Below are 19,673 nucleotides of genomic sequence, written 5' to 3'. Positions count from 1 at the left end.
GCATCTGCACACACACACTTCACACACAAAGACACACACACATGCAGACTTGGTAGAATCAGGAAGCTGTGTTCAACACACTCCCCCGCACAGAGGCTTCAATCAACCTTTATTGACTCAGACAGGCAGGGGCGGCACCGCTAGCTCACAGCTAAACCACCAGAAAAGAACCCAAAGAGGATAAAAGAGCATGTCACCCCAATGCAATTATGGCTTTTAATGAACGTTACAGAGACGCTCGGTGCCGAGGTAATTAGGAAATTAGCCGTAATTACTCGTCAGGAAGAGCGGACTCACCTCTCTCAGCCAGCGAGGCAGAGATCACCCTCATCCCGCGCCGCCGATGACAACGCCTCGTAAGCGAGATTGATTGTCACTTCTTGCGTCGTGCAACTTTCACGGCGCAGTGAGACGGGCAATTAAAATTTAGGCCACAGAGTGAAACTTGCAAATAGAAAAACCAGCGGAGAAGCTCAGCACCTCGCTGCCCCATTAAAATCTCATTTAAAAAGGAAAAAAATAAGTAACGGCCTCACACATAAAACACAAAAGATGTGAAAGTGATCAGATAAACAATAAAGACCTTGATGCTTCACACATGATATATAGTGGACCACAGGGTTTTTATGGTTGGAACTGGGCAGAGTTTGTCAAACTTTTTAACTCACTCGAATAAAACGACACAGCACGACTGAACCTTTCAGTCCAGATGGGGATTGAAAACTGTTATTCAACAGTGAAGGAGGTTTCATCCTCAGATCATTAAGGATTAAAACACCGTTAAAGTAGAAGAGCGCCTTGGAGAGAGGACACCTCCGCCAAGGCTGACGCCCTCTCGCGCCAAATTTACGAAAAATGAATAAATACAAATCCTGGATCCACCAATGAAGCTAATTCCTCGGGTCCCACAGCACACAGCACTACTAACGAGTGTTGACCACCACCAAGGCCCAATAGTCCCCTCAAAGAAATCACATTTAAATTCACCAGATCCAGAATATTATTATATATAGTAATAAACATTTGTGGGTTTTTTTCCCCAACAAGATCCATGATTTATTCTCTGAGAAATCAACGAAAATGTTGGAAAAACACACCAACATTTGATGGGCTCTTCTCTGACCCATAAAATATCCTTCCACCAAGTTACGTGGTCCAGTGGTTCTTGTGTAATCCTGCAACCTAACAAACGCAGAGGGAAACATAACCTCTCGTTAGCTGCTACATGTTGTATTTCCTTCACCATCTCGCTGCCAAGTAGTGACTCTCAGAAGCTAATTGGCTCATTTCTAGCACCCAGCTGCCTGTCTTCTTTGAAATAAGGCTGATAACAGTTCTTACACAGGCTGAACTCAACAGTAAATGTGCTATAAAACAAAAAAAATGAGCCACAACAGGCCAAAAACAAAAGCTGCTGAGCTGATAATTTCCTCATTTGTCTTGATTTAATGTGGATTGCAAAAAGTATTATGGAATGCAGTCTTGATTTAAATCTTGTTTTTTCACTTTAGAATAATCAGAAAACTCAAATTAAAGAATGTGTCATGTTTAAAATGTATGTTCCCGTGTGGGGGGGGGGGGTTAGAGAGACAGATAGAGAGACATGGACAAGGAGAAGAAAGGGGAAACTTAACGCACAGAGACACGTACACACACCCACACAACCAGAAACAGGACAAATTAGAGTGAGCGTTTTTCATTTTCATCAGCGTTTAGCCTTGGGCCCCGGCTCTGTCTGTGATAAGTGATGACGGTGGGCTTCTCGACGGCCCACGGAGGAGGCTCCGCAACGCTGCCGCTCTCCGGCCCCCGTTCTCCGGGAAGAGCGCCGGGAAAATTAATAATTATCATCATGGATAACACCAACAGGGAGCAATTCATCATCGCTCCCCTTTTGCCTGGCTGTGTGTCAGCGAGCCGCGTGGCCGGGCCAGATACTATTATACGACTGTGTGGGGGGGGGGAGGAGGAGGAGGAGGAGGGGGGGTGGTTAAGGGGAGGGAATTTGGGAGGGGCACTGAGGGGAAGGGAGGGTGGGGGCAGGGGGAAAAGAGGGCTAATGCACTTTTGATGGGGTTTATCCAGGCGTGGAGGCTTCAAGCACGACCACATCACGGGAAGGTTGGTGTGAATCCACCCCCCCTCCCCCCCTCCCCATCTCCTGCATCACTCCTCCCTGGAGCACGAATCCACCTCAGCTGCAGCCCACCTCCCGTCGGTGTTCCTCACTGGTGATGCCTCTCAGACAAATAACCGTCGGAGAAGGTCCAGAGGTCCAGAGTCAAACCTTACCTGAGATCAGCCGCATCGCTGAGCTTTGTTCAAGGTAATAGAGAGAAAAGAGAAACTGAACACACTGGAGTTCAGGTCGGGAGATGGATGAAGAATAATACTAAACTGAAACAACATTTGCTCACAACTTTCTGGGGAATTCCATATTTTATCCACCTGGGTGCTTCCGTTTCTCTTGTTTTTGTTTGACTGTTAGTTGGCAGGATTTCTCTGCAGATTCCCATGGAGATCATTCAATCTATGGTGATAACAGGGGTGCAAGTGCATGTACAGATTTCATGTCCACGGACTAAAGAGTGAAAGACAAGGTCTCACTGATGAGAGAACTGCATTATGGGTATGTGCACAACTTCAGCTGACACTATGAGGTCTGACCACGTGGACAGTAACAACTTTATGGACACACGTGGCAAATATAGCTGCACAATAATAATAATTAAAAAAACGTTCATGGCGGAAAATGGCGGAATGCCACAATTAATGGGAAACGCTGCTTTGACGCGGCAGATTACCATGAAACTCGGTGGAAGGAAGTACCCATTCAATTTAAAAGGATCTGCTCTTCTTCGGGTTCCTGTATTCGCACGTGTTGTGACATTTTGCAGCGCACGCGTCGTCAAATTGATGAAGTTGTTTTCTTAATTTGCAGCTCGCTGAGCTCTCTCTGCCACCGACAGCTGGGCCTTGGTGTTCACTCTATTCGAGTTTCCTGTTCTATTCTGTCATGACAACCTTTTCCTCAGCACCTTTGTTGCAGAGACTTGGGAGCAAACCTGATGTGAAACTAAACTGATGGAGTAAACCAGAAATGAACTAATACGGTGAACTGGAAAAAGCCAGAGAAGCATTTCTTATTGACAGTCGGCTGATACCACACCTCTGAATCCTATGTAAGGATATACAGAGAGAGTACTTTTCCATTAACAATTCCCTCCCTAATGTGCTGAACTTGTCCTTGAAGTTGACGAGTGCCTACCCTGTCAGTCCAGAAGGCCGCCGCCCCCCCCCCCCCCCCACACACAATTTAAATTTGATGGAAAGTAGCTTGGAGATGGATTGCAGAGACATTTTTTCTCTGTAGCGCTACAGTAGCTACGTCAGCAGCAGCTGAGACAGAGGTGTTAAAATTAATTACAGACAGAAACTTCTTCTCTCCTGCCACGCCATCAGCATACATCATTTTCAGCCTCCAGGAGGGGGATGAGGCACTTGTGTGCTTCCTGCTTTACAGTTCAGGTAAGAACAGAGCAAAGGATACAGATGAACAGAGAGAAGTTCTGATCCAAGTTTTAAGGAAAGTTTCAGCAAGAAAAACCTTGAATTTGGAAAGTAACCTCACCCCTTCACCCTTTTTTCACATTTTGTTTTGTTGCAGCCTCATGAGGAAAGTTTTAAATCTTCAATCTACACAAAATACCCCATAATAATAGAGTGAAAACAGGATTTCCAAACTTTTTTTACAGGGAAAAATCTGAGTAACATTGAGTATTCAGTTATTTTTACGATGACGTTTTACTGAAGTGCCTCCAATGTCTCGTGATCATCTTTGAGATGTTTCTCCATCTTGATTAGCGTGGCCCCAGAAGCCCCCAGACGCCAGAACCCTTATCCACGAACGTTGGCTTCATTTTTGTTACAATTTGTGGAAGTGGAGATGTGTCGTCCATCTTTTATATCGACCGTGTCTGTTACCAAGGACCTTCTGCGCTGATTGCTCAGTTATGCTGGAAGGCCAGCACTGGGAAGAGTCCTGGTTGTTCCGAGCTTCTCACATTTAAGAACCACTGGGGCCACAGTGGCTCCTGGGAACCTTGGATGCAGCAGATCTTTTTCCCCCAACCTTCCACAAATCTGTGTCGTGACTCAATTGAGCTCTGCCGACAGTTTGGTGGCTTGGTTTTGGCTCCGTTATGCTCCGTCAGCTGTGAAAACGTGTAAATAGACAAGTGTGTGTGTGTGTTTCCAAATCATGTACCACTTTGACTCGAATCAAGGTGTAGAAACATCTGTGTCAATTAGATTTTTCAGTTTTTCCCTTTTTCAATGCATTTGCAAGCATTTCCAAAAATTCTGTTTTCACTTTCCAATGCACGGTGTCCTGCGTTTGGCTTCACAGGCAGACGTGATGTAAACAAGGCAGCGGGCGTGTGAGACGTAAAAAGGGAGGCGAGGAGAGGAGGGATAAAACAAAGCAGGAGCAAGAGGATTTGTCTTGTGCGTGATCGGCGCAGACGCAGGGGTTGTGCTGTTCATTTAATGCAAGGTTAGGCAGGCTGAGCTGATGAATGGACTGTCGGCGAGAGAACAAAAGCAGGCGCTCCATCACGAGACGGGAGAAGCAGCCGCTCACCGATCCCCAAAGTACTGGTCCAGGAGCGATTTACCCTTCACACATCCTAACCTTAACTACTACTGAGGAGCTGTAGCCGATGCTGACTACAGATCAGTATCTTTATGGTAACTTCGGCCGACTCCTGCACGTCAACGATCCATCTGTACATTCTGGGACAAACGGGCTGGATGCTGTATGTGATGCCTTAACCACAGGATATCTGTGTAATAGCAAAGACTGAGGAATAAATCCTTTACATATTTGAATTATGCTAACTGAGGCTGATATGACAGGAACTAAAAATGGATTTTTTTTTAAAAACCCTGAAGAAATACACCTCTGTACCACACGAGCACGACCCCATCATCTGTTACGCTGCAGCCGAGCTCACGACTGGACTTACATCCCAGAAATAGAAAGTAGTCGCTTTCAATTACTGGCGAAAGAGAAGACAGGAAAAATGAGAGGATGTTTACAAATCCCATTAAATCCACCGGCCTTACCCAGGGAGCACAGGCCAGATAATAACCACCTATTGATTATCCATTAAACCGATACACCAGACAGTGCAGTAACACTGCAGCACAAAGCTGCTCCACAACACAAAGGCCTTTCGTACAGACACATCACTTCTCACGCCGCAGAGAGTCGGCGCTTGCAGCCGCTGTGAAGCCGGCAGCTCGCTACTGGGAGAAAGAGAAATGTGGCCGAGACGCTGGAGCAAGTTCAGGGGAGGTTGGTGGGGAAGAGTTTTGGGTGGGGGGGTGGTGGGGGTTGATGGTGGCTGCTATCACCTCTAATAAACTCATAAACCATGCTCCATGCTTTGCTGCCTGTAGCTGACCCTTACCGAGGACACCCACTTCCATTTTATGCCACAGAAAATTGTGTTGTCATTGGACAAGCGCACCTACACACCACGACTCGGAGGCTCAGCCGGGTTTCAGACGAGTCAGGGGACTTCGTCCATGGGATCTTGGGGGGGGGGGGGGGGGGGGGGGGGAATTATGTTGTGAAGTAGTAAGTTATCAACATTTGTTTGTCTGATAGCAGGATTACGCAAAAACTACCGGAGGGATTAACCCGAAACTTGGTGGAATGATGCTGTAGGAATCAGGGAAGAACCCATTCAATCTTGAGGGAATCTTGATGAAAGAAATGTGTGAGATTTGGTGCAGAAAGATCTGGATCTAATGAATTTAAATGTGGTTTCATAAAGGCGCTGTTGGGCCTTGGCGGAGGAAAGCACTCTCTGGTTCCCCTTTAGTTTTAATTATGAAATGAGTCTGCTGGTTTTACACCCTCAATTCTAAATAAAAATGTGGATGCTGTTTAAAACGAAAATAACAACAGAATGCAATAATTTGCAAGACTAACAATATGATTAAAATACAAATGTGTGGAAGTGCTTGTATTAATGTTTTAAATACTACAAAAAATGTAATCATGCAAAGTAAAGATATATAATCTGATGGGAGCGATTTCTAACCTCATCAGTGAGATGGTTGATTAGATATGAATCGACTCAACAAACTGCTCTGTATGAACAGACAAAGTGTTGGGTAACCCTCTGTAAACAGGTGTGTGTGAGAGAACGACAGGACGGTCACCATCCACCATGTTGTATGACATGTAATTCAAAGTCACATTAGCCCCGGCTGCTCTGATTCAATTTGAAACTCCATTAAATACTCAACTGACGGACGTCCTCTCGAATACAGAGACGTGATCTATCAACGTGACCCGACTGACGTCTTTAGATCATTATCTTCCTCAAAATATCTCTCATAAATGACAGGTTGATGAATAAATGACAGATGGACACAGTGGATGTTAAAATGTTTGTTTCAGGTACAAAAATAAAAATCTTATTGATGTCTGGAAAATGTCTAAATGCAATTTAGCACCATACATATTAAATGCTATAAGCTAAAATACTCAGAAATATATTTTATTAGAATTTTGATGCCCAAGAACAAATGTATTAACTTAACATGGTCTTTGAATTTTGCATAGCAATGTGGATATTGTGGTCCTACACTACCCACTCAGTGTGTGTGTGTGTGTGTGTATGTGTGTGTGTGTGTGTGTGTGTGTGTGTGCGTGTGTGCGCGTGTGTGTGTGTGTGTTACTTACAGTGCATTCTGTAGTGTTTGTTATCTTTAAGCAGAAGTCCGATGCAAACTCCAGCTCAGACAGGCAAACTCTGTTACAGTCAAGCGTCTGTTGAAAGTCAAAAGTCAAAAACACGGATCAAACTACACATTGTGATAAATTTCAGAACAATGAGCACAGACATGCATGAGGAAGAATCAAGAACACAAGTTTGAGTCAGTCAGATAATTATACAAACAGGGAGTACACCTGTACTTACACTGATGGTTCCTGAATAGAGGGAGCATAGCAACACTGAGCACTGGATTAAGAAGGATAACTGCTCATCTTTGTTTCCTCTTCCAAATAAGCTTATAAGTGGTTTGTTCTCACTTTGGTATCATCTGAAATCGACCTTCTCCAACCTTCTGTTAAGAATATTTACTTAACCTGACGAGGGTAAACATTGTGTCAGGTTGACATCAACAAGATAAAAAAAGATCAGTTTATTTAAAGGCTCCTTTTACCCTTTACCATAAAAAGGACACACTGCAGATTCATGTCTCCTTTTTGCCCTCAGGTCCACAGATTTGCAGCGAGTTAAACATAATTCCACTAAAAAGGTGCAAGGCTGCGAAGTGCCTTCAGAGAAAGAAGCTGTGGAAACATTACTGGACAAAGAATTCAGTGGCAGTGATTGCAAATCTGAAAACAACGAGATTCCACGAACATTACTCGGACTGAGGGTGTTGTAAAAATTGATCCGTACAGTAACAAGACAATAGGATTCACTAAAGAACAGAGCTGCTGTCAAATTAGGCAGGTCGTGCTTTATGGCAGGATGAGAGTGAGTTTCCCCAGAGAAACATCAGCATTAAGCCCTGAGAGGAGTTACAGCGGCGCAGTAATTAATCTCACAAACACAAGCTTTCACAAGAGTAAAGGCAATAACAGTTAAATAGACAACAGCTATCCGAAAAGTAATTTACCATTTACTTAATGTTGCATTAGCAACAGATTAGCTCCAGACAACTACGTAGCTAGTTTGGTTCGCAACAAGCTAATCGAAGGAAAACTAAATTCTGCTAAAATCCCAAATTGACAATCACAAAATAGCTGCGATAAAAGAGGAGCTACAGGATAATGCTACGACAAGGCCAGATGAAATATGTCTGTCAATATTTGTAAGCTCACACATCTGATGGGAGGTAAAACCGGCTGTGGCATAGTTCAGGGGCTGCGTCCTTTAAAGGTCGAACCGAGAAAAGACCGATCTGGTCGATGGAGGATCGCTAACTTGTTCTGCCTTTACCGTTGCATCGTTAACTATTTTGAGCCGCCAAGTTGGTCCAAGAGGGACACAGCCATTGGATCCTTTGTTGTTCGGGAATGGAAGGACATTTCTCTGAGGCGGCATTGAAATGGGACGGCTAAGCAATTGTCTTCAGATCCAGTGGGCTAACAGCTTCTGTCAGTTGAGCAGCGACTGCCATAGATTTAAGCCGAGAATGGTTGAGCAAGTTCTTAAGCCCGGAAACCAGTTGTTGAGAATCACCACCATCAACACTATCATCTGCCATCAGACGCCTCACCGGAGAGAAGCAGTCCCACCCCCATCGCATTAGATATAAATGTGCAGTAATTTATATGGTCAGTGAAGAATGACTCGGCAGAAAGAAGTTTAGGATAAAAACTGAAATGGTAATTGATGGTAAAAAAACGCTCCTCACCACTGATTGAAAGCAACGCTCGTGAAAAATTACTCCCAAAAGTGTTTAATTTATGACTGAACTTTAAATAAGGCAGCTTCACTTGGTTGCCAGTTAAAAGATGCACGCAGCCAAACAGCCCTATCTGTTATGCAGGAATTTATAATTCCACGAAAGGGCTCTCAATTTTACGGAATAGCAGCCAGCCTTAATGGAATGTTATTGGATCGTATCAGCGGGAGGCAATAGATGAGAGTCCATGTAATTTGGGCAGAGGGGCTGTCTATTTGTCACTGGAGGGGAGAAACTATCGATTACAAGATTCAAATTCCATTATATCAAGTTCTCCCCTCATTCATCACTTCCACGCATGGGTGGAGGACATGCTGCTTAGCGGGAAAAAGGGCCAGAGAAGTGGTAACGCAATGGAACGAGAGACGAGAGGGGACGGGAATCGCTGTACAGAAAGATTCAGAGGTGTCCACGTTCTCAGATGTGTGTGTGTGTGTGTGTGTGTGCGCGCGTGTGTGTGTGTGTGTTTGCTTTATCTTTGCGTAATGTGTGTGCACTCCCATCAGCTCAGTGAAAACTGCTCAATCCACAGGAGGCTGAGAGTAATGAAGTTTCCTTAAGAGGAACTTAAACAAGGATTAGATAGATCAATCACCCAGTGCTACGGCAACACACACACACACACACACACACATACGCACGCACGGACACACACACACAACCCTTAGGGCCCTATCTCTCTCTACAGCTGACTCCTCTCCTTTTCTGTCTAAGTCCTAACTGCTTGGCCCTCACAAACTCTATTCCTCCTTCTTGTGTTGTGTGTTGTTGCTGCACCACACACACACACACACACGCACACGCACACACACACACAGAGAATTTGACTGACACGGTGGTTTACCAACATGTACGTCTGATACGTGTGTAAATGATCAGATATTGTGTTGTTTGTGTCATTCACAACGAAATAACTGATAATAACTTAATTAAATGAGTTTTAAACTATACTAAACTATCTATTGTTTATCATAAGAGCCGATTGCATTCATATATGAGCTTGAACTAAGAAGAGGCTCATGTTTTTACTTTGGAGACGATCGGCTTTATCTGCTTAAAAGTAAAAAAAAAAAAAGATTCTCGTAGATTTCTAAATTTGCTCAGTATAAATTGGTAATTATAACATTTTCCAATTCTTTTACACCAGTAAAATAAAAAGCCAAAAGAAATTACATGTCTCTGATTAATTATTGATGTCTTTGACTTTATGATTTAAATACATTTTAAAGCCTGAAGTACACAATATTCTGTAAAGAACCAACATCTAAATAAATATTTTTGCGCAGCTACATTTTGATCCCTTTTATTTCCTAATCCAGCTTTTTAGTAGGGAGGGGGATTTAAAGCAAAAAATCTATTACGCAGTAACTGGGAATTATTTAAACATTATTTATTGCACATTTGAAATTCACGACACATCCCTGGTTACGCAAGTTTAACTTATTTTATTCTTATAAAATTACAGAAATATAATTTAGATTATTCCTTTTATTTCCTGGAAATGCAACCAGTGAAGACACCCTCTTGAATTTGTATTATTATTTAAGAAACAATTCATTTTTACAAACCTTATTAGCTACTTTAAAATATCTGTGTTGTTACAGGACTTAATTTCACCTGCATTCATACCTGTATGACTGCAGGTTCAGAGATGAGGGAGTCTGCTTTCACCACCTCGACCACGGCCTCGGGCACCACCGCTTTCTTCATGCACGCCATGTTGAAGCCGTACACGTCGTCCCAGAATGCAATGCGGTCTTGGTGCCTCTGCGTGTCGCCCACTGCTGCCAGGCTGATGTTACAAAGGTCTGGATAGACTGTGGAGAAACAAGAGGGGGGGGGGGGGAAACGGGAGTCAACTTTTTCAACTTGATCTTCTTTCGCGTGCCAAACACACACCAGGTCCCCGAGCAGGAAACGTTTCGGTCTGTCGTTTGACCACTGATCTGTTGACGAGGGACTTACACTGAACCTGAAAGTTGCTTAAAGCTCCGATCAATTCACTCCACAACTGAAAGAATGAAAAGCACTGAAACAAACGCGTCACAGTGGATAATTTTGGAGGTCACTGCATCTCAAAATGCAGCGTCAGTGTGATAAACTAGTACACGGCTGCCTGGTCACCTGTGAGTGATTCCATTCAGGAAGTTATTGTGCTCAAACAAAAGACCATCAATCACAACTAAAGGAAACGGCGGACAAACTTCTATTCTCAGTGCTGAGACGCGCTTAATGTCCACTAATGTTGTAAAAACCATTTACAACAACTTTAATCACGAGGCCTTGTGGGTGTGGAGCCTGGCATCAATTTCCTGAGGCTGCTGTAATGACTGTATCCATCACGTGCGCACAAATCAGGGCCTGATGACCATTTTGTCCTAGTTTCACACTTTGTTCACTAAATGGCTGGAAAATGTGGACACCTGGAAAAAAGCTGCTCCACATTCCCGACGTTACTCGATGTGAATATGCAAACCGTTGACTGGAAATAAAGATGGACGTCCACTACGCGAAAATGAAGCCAAAATCTCTCGAATGCCGGTGAACCATCTTGCACCGGTGACATCATTCGATGCAAATGCTTGACAAACCAATGCGTCACTCTCAGCTGTCAATCACGTTTCAACCCGTTTTTATATCATCAAATAAGTAACTGAAACCAAACTTATCAGAAACATGAACACGATCATACGTCAGTGTGATAAGAACCACCTAAAATGAAAGGAAACCATTTTTAAGGAAACTTTTAGTTCGGTTCATCATTTACGACCTATACTGCAGCCAGCCACCAGGAGGCTAGCAGGATATTTTGGCTTCACTTTTTTTTGTCATCCGTCTTTGTAAATAGTCTTTGATTCAAACCATAGGTGACAGAGCTTGTGTTGTACCTGTGCATCTCCAAGATAAAAACCAAAGCATTGCCACATAGTTTGAAGCGGACCAAAGTACACAGGAGTATGTGTCCACACTCTTTTGTCCATACAGTAGATAACACCATAAAGTACAAAGTTGACAGAAATCAACTGGTCGCACTCAAATGTCCCCAAATACGATAAGTGTAATATTTGGTGGAGATATGCGCAGCGACTGTTCCTTTCCTCCGGAGGTTGTGATCAGTGAGAACTCGTTAGTGCATTTTAATGGGACGCACACTATGAGCCTGAAGTTGAAAGAGAAAAGCTTTTCTCTGCCGCACAGATTACATTTTAACAGAAGAAGGGAAAGTCCTTATTTCCATCCTCAAACTGACACGAAGACAAAAACAACCACCAGCGTCCTTCTGTCCATTATTCCCTTCATCAGTTAAAGTGCTTGTGCCGATTGAACCTGCACAGCGTCAATGACACTGTCATCCTGCTTGTATCTGGAAACACTGACAACCACACGTTACTGTGCAGAAAGAGGAATCGTGTATGAATTGCTGGGGATTCGTGTGACCTGGGAATAGTTTGAGGACTGTGAAGCTTGTGCCAGTGGCCAGAACAGTGAAACACAGAGTTTTACAACAGACAACATCATCTTTATCACCTCAGAGAAATGACTGCTGCTGGACATCACCCCCCCACCCCCAACCCGCTATATCTTGGTCATACATTTCTTTAGACCTGACCGGAGGCTGTGACCTCAGAAAAACCAATATTTTTTAGAAGATGGAAGATGTCACGGTGGATCTTTGTGGACTGAGCAGAGGCAGCTGCTCATATTATATGACACTGTCTGTTGAATGAACATTATCCACGTCTTAAAATGAGCATTAAACATGAGCCTTAATGTCTTGTCATTGTGTTTTCACATCTGAATACATTTCTTTGTATGGTTAATATGCTTGGTGATTAAGCCAGAGCTGAGATGCTTGAAGCCTCGGTTATTCCTACTGTGAAGTAACATTAGCCAGCATAGAGGCCTGAGGCTTAAACTGCACATACAGATATGGCAAACTTTGTATTTTAACATGCAACTTACCACAGATAGTAGCAACGTATGTTTTTGCTGAGTCCATTTGTTACCTGGTTTGTTTGTATGTCAGTCGGCAGGAACTGCGCATAAACTACCAAACATATTTCCACTAAACTTGTTTGAACTATGGGACGTGGGCAGAGGAAGAACCAAAGACCTTTAGGCACAGATCCGGTTCAAGAGGAGGACACGTTTTATTCTACCAATTTTCCTATGGAATAATGAATGGTATATTTAGAGCACTGATATCTACGAGACTGTGATATTTGGTGCAGCTCGAATGAATTTCTATTAGGCCTTGGTGGAGGTCTGTGCTTTACTGAGTCCCATTATAGTTTGATATTATATTACCGTGGCAATATTATAACTTCCAGCGCAGGCCATCCAGACACATAGTAAAAAAATCAGATAGTTCAAATACTGGAATATAAGGTCAGTATATTAGATGAGTGGCAGCTGCTAGTGAGAGTAAAAGTCCACAGCTACACCGACCACTGGAATTGCAGCAGCAACAACAGCAGATAGCGACGAAAGCTAATATGTTTTAACACAAAATGCAAAAATAATCTACCGAACAATTAAGAGAGCAAAAATTAAGGTTAGGAAATGAGGCCTGAGATGTGAGCATCAGGGCGAGAACACGTTAAGTCTAATTACCATCACAATGTGATTTGTTGGACACACGTTACATCCACGTTTCTGTTTCCTGCTTGATAATCGAGGGACACATCCGATTTCCTTTTTTGCGAATCCGAACCAAAACGTTGTGTTGGCTAAAGCTACCGAACTGTAAATGAAAACTGAACATAATAATAGAAAGTCCATGTTTGAACCCGTCATCCACCACAAACTCTACTTTATCGTCACTCTTTCTACTGTCTCAAATTTCCTAAAGACACAACTGGCTGAAAACCTTCTTCAAGCAAACAGCGAACCAATGAACAGGCTCCGTTCTTACCATGTTCTCAGCAGCAGGCATTCCTCATAAAAACCTTTAAACTAACATCACTTTTATCAGACTTTTCAAAACAAAATCGAGGACGAACGAAGAAGCGAAAACAAAAGGTCCAGAAAATTGCAATCATTGTAACTGCGGTGAAACCAAAGTGGCACCAGACCTTATTCTCCATTAAGGAGCAAACCACTAACTTGTTTTTTTGTTTTTTTTTACAACCACTTATTACTCTTACTATTACTCAAGCCTGCCAATCACTACTGTTTTAAATATATTTGACTCAGCATGTGTGTGTGTTGATGTGCACAGTCACAAATAACCTTCGACACGCCGGGGCCATAAAATATGTGAATGGATGGTGACGGCTCAGTGATGGGCAACTCACGGCCTCTCATTATTAGCCAAAGCCTGCTTGTGACCCTGTGAGTGACACACACATATTTACACGCACACACACACACACACACACAAACAGAGAAACACACACACACACACACACACGCACGCAAACAGCCGATTTGTCACTTCATTCTACTCTGATTACTGAAGCGAGCGAGTAATTATGAGGGCCAGGTGAGAGCAGGGAGGGAGGGGGAAGCTGCTGATTGGGCAGAATCTGGACAGGCCCGTCTGCGAGACACACTGGAGAAGAAGTAGAGACAGAGAGAGGAATGGGAGGGGGGGGGGGGGGGGGGGGGGGGGGGCAGTGGTGAGGATGGAGGGGGAGAAAGGGGAAGAGGAGGGGGGAGGGGGGGGTACATGGGCGTCCCCAGATTCATGGCTTTGACATCTGCGTCCTTCTCGACTCGCTGGTCACAGCCTGTTTGTCATCCCCCCCCCCTCCACTCCACTCCACTACCACCCTTGCTCTCTCTATCTCCCCCATTGGTCGGCTGTGAAAGAGGGGGGGGGGGTTGCATGGGACAAAACAGATCCCTTTCCCCTGGATGCTGTGCTGTGCCGTGCCGTGCCGTGCCAGGCATGCAGGGACACATTTAAGGATGAAGGGGAGGTTAATGTAGTGCGGAGAATGAGGGAGCTGCTGTAACTCTCTTCTAATGTAGCTTAAACACACATACAGCTGCAGTGCTGCGGGGCCGGACGAATAACTCAGCGCAGCCACGTCCACACAAACACACACAGACACACACAACCGCTGAATAAATGTAGAAGTGTGTGTAGAGTGACACAAGTGAAGGGGTGTGTACCCTGGTTTTTGTGCTGAAATCCAGGAATATCTGCTTCACGGATTCGCTCACAGGAACACAGCCTGGGGGCGTGTTTACCTCTGGAGCCACGGTGTCAAGTTCCCGCCCATATATGCACTCGACCAATCGCAAGTCAATCTCCGCTGTCAATCATGACGTTTTCTTACAACACTAAATAACTTATTAAAACCAAACTTACCAGAAACACAAACACGTTAACAAACGTCAGTGTGATAAGAAGTGTAAGCGCCTTTTCCGTTTGTTTTGTTGTGAAAGCAAAACAAACACTGGCTGGATTGATAGAGAGGAAGTTAGTTGTGAACTTTTATTGTGAAAAGGTTCAGTAAAAATAAACGAGCTAAGTATTGCACCAGTGTTCCACTTGCAGAGGTCGACGGTGCTTTCTGGTTTCAAGTGTTTCCCACTGGATCCAGTGAGAGCAGCCCGGGTCGGGGGCGTCGGGGTTAAAGGCTCACGACGAACCACACGTTGTCCTCTGACCTGTCACTTTCTCATTCGCTCGGGTCGCACCTTCGCTCGTCCAGTCTTCCTCGCTAACAGACCTGTCTCTGTAGGTGAGGGTGACCTTTCTCACGAGTCCCCAGGAGCCACTAAAGGCAGCGCGGTGGAACCGCTCCGTAGTTGGGTTGCATTTGGCACAAGCCATTAAATATGGTCAGTGGCAGAGATGGAACGACCCAGGAGACTGAGATGCACATTCAAAGACACAAACATGCACCTAAACGGTATTCTTACTGCACCACAGGGTTTTGAAATGTCAGATATTCATCTTTTTTGTGTTGCTGGTAATACTTTGCCTCTTATCCATTTCTTTTATGGTTAAAAAGAAGCAGGATATGAGGCTAAACCGTCATCGCCAAGCTGCTACTGAGGCAAAATGTAAAAGTCACGAGTGCACGCATGTTTCTCCTCCCATCCTTCAGGCCAGCCACACAGGAGACGTGTTGTCTTTACAACAGCTGCGCGTCAGTTGAAGATGAGCTGCTGAGCCTCCCCACAGGCTGGACCGTCCCCACTCAGCTGTTTGTTACAGCACCTCGGAGCATCGCTCTGAATAGAAGGAGGAACCGTCCTTCCCACTGTCAAGTCATTTGTAACAAATATAAACTCAGTACCTTCGCCAAAGAGGTTCTGTTTCTGCAGGATCCAGCAAAAAAGCTGATTTTACATATTTTTTAAAAACCTGGTGGAAGGATGGGACATGGGCCTGGGAATAATTCATTATTGATGAAAACTAAACAGGCATATTAAGGGGAATAATATCTCAGATTTTTTTTTAGGCTCGATTGAATTTAAAGGGCCTGTTGGGCCTTGGTGGAGTGACCTTCGAATTAATTTCTGGCTTTTGTTGGATTCTACAAAATGTAAGAGTCAAGGTCTGCAGCTTGCTTGTGTTGAATTTGACCGAGCAGGTAAGAAATACAGAAAAACTACTGTACTCACTCATTATTATTCAGTTATTCCAACTTTATAATCTCTGCGGAAACAATTTGGAATTTGTAAAAACGAAAACAATCCAAAAATGCTACTTTTGGCGTATAAAACTAATATTAAACAATTTTCCTACTTTGGAAATGGCTGCTGAAAAGAAAAGCTTTCAGATCTGCCACTTTAAATGAAGTATAGTCAACACATGAGGTGGCAGGTCTCAGGTTGAATTGCTATCCACTGATAATTAAGCATTTGGGATTATTAATGGACCTTTTCCATTTTAATCTTCTCTTATATACCATGTGAAATGTATTTATCAGTCTATAATGTGTCTGACGCTGTTTGTGTGTTATAAAAAAGAGAAAGAAAACTTGAGAGACCAACCTGAGCCGCCGTCAGCTAAGTAGAGGTCCCTGGCGTACAGCACAGAGTCCAGCATGGATTCAAACAGCAAGAAGTAACCCTGGAAGAGAGGATATAAACACCATTACTCCAAAATCTTATGGAAAAGAGTTTATTAAACACAAGGGGGGGGGGGGACAGCTTTCATTCAGTACCATCTGGTATCTGACAGTTCAAAGCATGTAATGAATGCGCGCCAGGAGACGGCTGCAGATCTGCCACATAATTAAATTATTTTTTAATCCAACATCACTACTGGGAAAAATTCCAAATTTGCAATGACTGTGAACGGAGTGATGTGCGTGAGTGGTCTGCCGCCCAGCATCCAGAGGTGTGACCCTGAGCTGACCTCGTGTCCTGCTCCAGTGGACAGCACATTAACCGTGGTATTATTTCATTAATGCTGAAATTGAGTTTTGTCCACATCTTGTTGGCTTCGACCTGAGTGGCAGATACTGCTGACAAATGGCTTTTTCTACCTGCTGGGTCCTCCACCAATCCGGGGGAAGCTTGAGCTGCAGCAATATGTTATTTGTGAGCACAACATTTGGGGCCGGTTGAAATTTATGGGAGGGCACATTCCCCATCAGGGACAGGGAGGAGCAAAACCAGTACATGGATATTTCACTGTAACTTCTGACCCACATCAGTCGTTTCACAGCTTTAACACTGACTGGCTCCTTCAGGGGGGGGAAAAAAAAATCAATGCTTTCAGTTCTGTGTTTTAGAAGCAAAGCAAGAGTGACACTTTCAGTTTTCAGTCTGGAGCTCATTTTCCCTCCTAATAAATGAATTCATTCGTGCATTACTCCAATAAGTGCAATGAAAGAGCAATGGATGTGATAACAAAGAGCGTATCTAACATTTTGGGTTGTTTTAAAATTGGGAATATTTGGGAAATGTCTCTCCAGCCCTACATTTGGAAACGTGGATGTATCCAAGTATGCATGTATGCAGCTGTACAGCGACGCAGCAGGTGAAATGTGCCGAGTGTGATGGAAAAATAAGAAAACAAGAAACAAGAATATATCACCACCAAGGCCGATTAGAAATTAGCGCTCTACATATGCCTGCTTTTTTTCCATCAAGATCGCTGCATATATTTTGTTCCAAAAACACCCTGTGTCGCGATGTAAAAGAAAATCCTGGATCATCCCCCTTCGTAGAATCTGCTCCAAAAGTGAATGTGTCCGTCCTTGGCCCATATCCGACCCTTCCACCAAGTTTCAAGACGGTCAGTTGAGTAGTTACTGTGTCATTCTGCAAACAGACAAACATTGGTGGAGGTAACACAATGACCTGGGTTGCGTTTTAAAAAAAACAATCGAATTGGTCTGATTCCACTTCAGTGAGGGGAACGAGGGACAAGGAGAGGTGAGGGCCAGGACAGAAGATAAAGCGTGAATGAGCGTGTGATGAAGTTAGAGGTGGAGAGGAGGAGTCGGAGAGCGCAGAGTGATGTAGAGAGAACGCAGTGGTCGGCTGAATAGTAATTCAATGAGATAAGAGCCTTATTATTCAAATAATGACAACATTTTATCGGCGAGCGCGGAGAGGAGAGCGAGCGGCAGACAAACGGGGGGGGAACAGCCCTGATTTATAACTCCAGCTCCAAAATCGTCACCATCTCTGTCATACGCCTGCAGCTGATAATAATGACAGCGATGAGGCCGATATGACCACCTCACCCTCCACGGGGCCATAAAGGGAAACGTTCTCCGTCTATCGGCGCCTGGACCGGTTGAGAACCAAAGTCAGACTGGCGGATCGTCTACTGCTGCCGTGGTCAGTTCGTGTCCTTAAAGCGGCAGAGAAGGTCGTTTTTTAAAATCCTCACACTGAGTAATTTAGAGCCCAATTTCACAGGACACTGATTCACTTGAAGTAAAAGGAGATATGAGCGTGGAGAGAGAGACCCTCGAAAGCAGAGTCCCACCGAACTTTCATCATCAACATCGTTACTGCCTCCCGTGTCCTGACCAGCAGCACGGACCACGCTTCTGCAGAAATAATACTTCTACGGTATTAATTAGCAAACCTGAGACGTTCTTCTGGCATGTGAGGAGAACCAAGACCTGGTTCCACAACCAAGACCACAACTAAAGCTGGACTGAGGCTGATGTGGAGGTTCTGTTGTTTCAGTCACAACCAGGATGGTGTTGCAAGGCAGAAGAACTATTGATGGCAGAAGCAGTTAGTATTGATCTGTATCCCCGACACCTTTATCAACAATACCTCTTTGTTTCCAAACTTTTAATTAAAAGACTTGCATTACTAAGTTTGTATTCAAGTTCATTATCTTGGACTTTGGACTCTAGTCGAAGCTCAGACATAAACTCAGACTGTACAATGTTCAAAATGCTGAAAGATACAGATAAGAAAGAGGGACAGAGGATTAGATAGAAACATATTTAGCCGAGCTTAAACTGTAGCAGGGAGGAAACCGCCATTTGTTGAAACACCAAAATAATACACCTTCACAGCTTAGCTAAGACTCAGCTAACGTTGCTTTCCTCGTACTTCTAAAGTATTTTAAGTAGTTCTTTACAGGTTAGGGCAGTTTTACTGCACTGAACCTCCTCAATGTATCTGCTGACACGTTGGTTAATCAATACCAGTGAATCAAAGAAGTGATGCAGCTGTTTAAGACGTTAGTTGTTGAAGCTCGTCGGCCGAAATCTGTACCAAGATTTCTCTTTCTCCTTTTATCTCACGTCACCTTATCTTTATTGATTTGTGCAAAGAAAAACAAGATTTAATCTCCACACCAGACTTACTTACAAAAAAAATTCCTTTTGTACCATTTCCGCCGATCGATCCGCCTGTCAGCGACACAGACAGGCGGAGGTGTAACTGTGAGGAACAGTTTACTGTCAGGCAGCGAGGGCTGGATGCGGCCGAGGCTCTGCAGTATAGTCACTGTGCATTTCCATAAAAGAGACTAATGAAAACCTAATGAGAATGGGCTGGAGCAGCTTATGCACATTAACAGAATTAGCATATAAAACACATTCCCCTGAGTCGGCTCCCGCAGACACAGCCACGTATACAACAACGCACACGAGAACACACTCAAAGGAAAAAAATGGCAAACGTACTTTTGCAGCTGTGCGACTTTCTGTGTTAGCACGGGAGTATTTTTACAAAACTCTACACACAGAACTTCTAAGAAGTAATTACTACTGCACGTTTTAGAGGCA

At 43.9% G+C, this 19,673-nt stretch overlaps 1 protein-coding gene across 1 annotated transcript in view; it reads right to left on the bottom strand.

Moving 5' to 3' along the window:
• Positions 1-19,673, bottom strand: part of prmt3 (protein arginine methyltransferase 3) — a 47,501-nt gene that overhangs the window by 9,742 nt on the left and 18,086 nt on the right. The window contains exons 11-13 of the mRNA XM_034579961.1: positions 16,456-16,534; positions 10,129-10,316; positions 6,761-6,847 (exon numbers count right to left, since the gene is read on the bottom strand). Of these exons, the coding sequence (XP_034435852.1) occupies positions 6,761-6,847; positions 10,129-10,316; positions 16,456-16,534 (354 nt within the window). The remainder of the gene's footprint in view (positions 1-6,760; positions 6,848-10,128; positions 10,317-16,455; positions 16,535-19,673) is intronic.

The sequence above is a fragment of the Hippoglossus hippoglossus genome, chromosome 3 (genome assembly GCF_009819705.1).
Source record: "Hippoglossus hippoglossus isolate fHipHip1 chromosome 3, fHipHip1.pri, whole genome shotgun sequence".
NCBI lineage: Eukaryota > Metazoa > Chordata > Actinopteri > Pleuronectiformes > Pleuronectidae > Hippoglossus > Hippoglossus hippoglossus.
The sequence above is the reverse complement of the archived record's forward strand: the minus strand, read 5'-3'. Positions and strand labels throughout refer to the sequence as shown.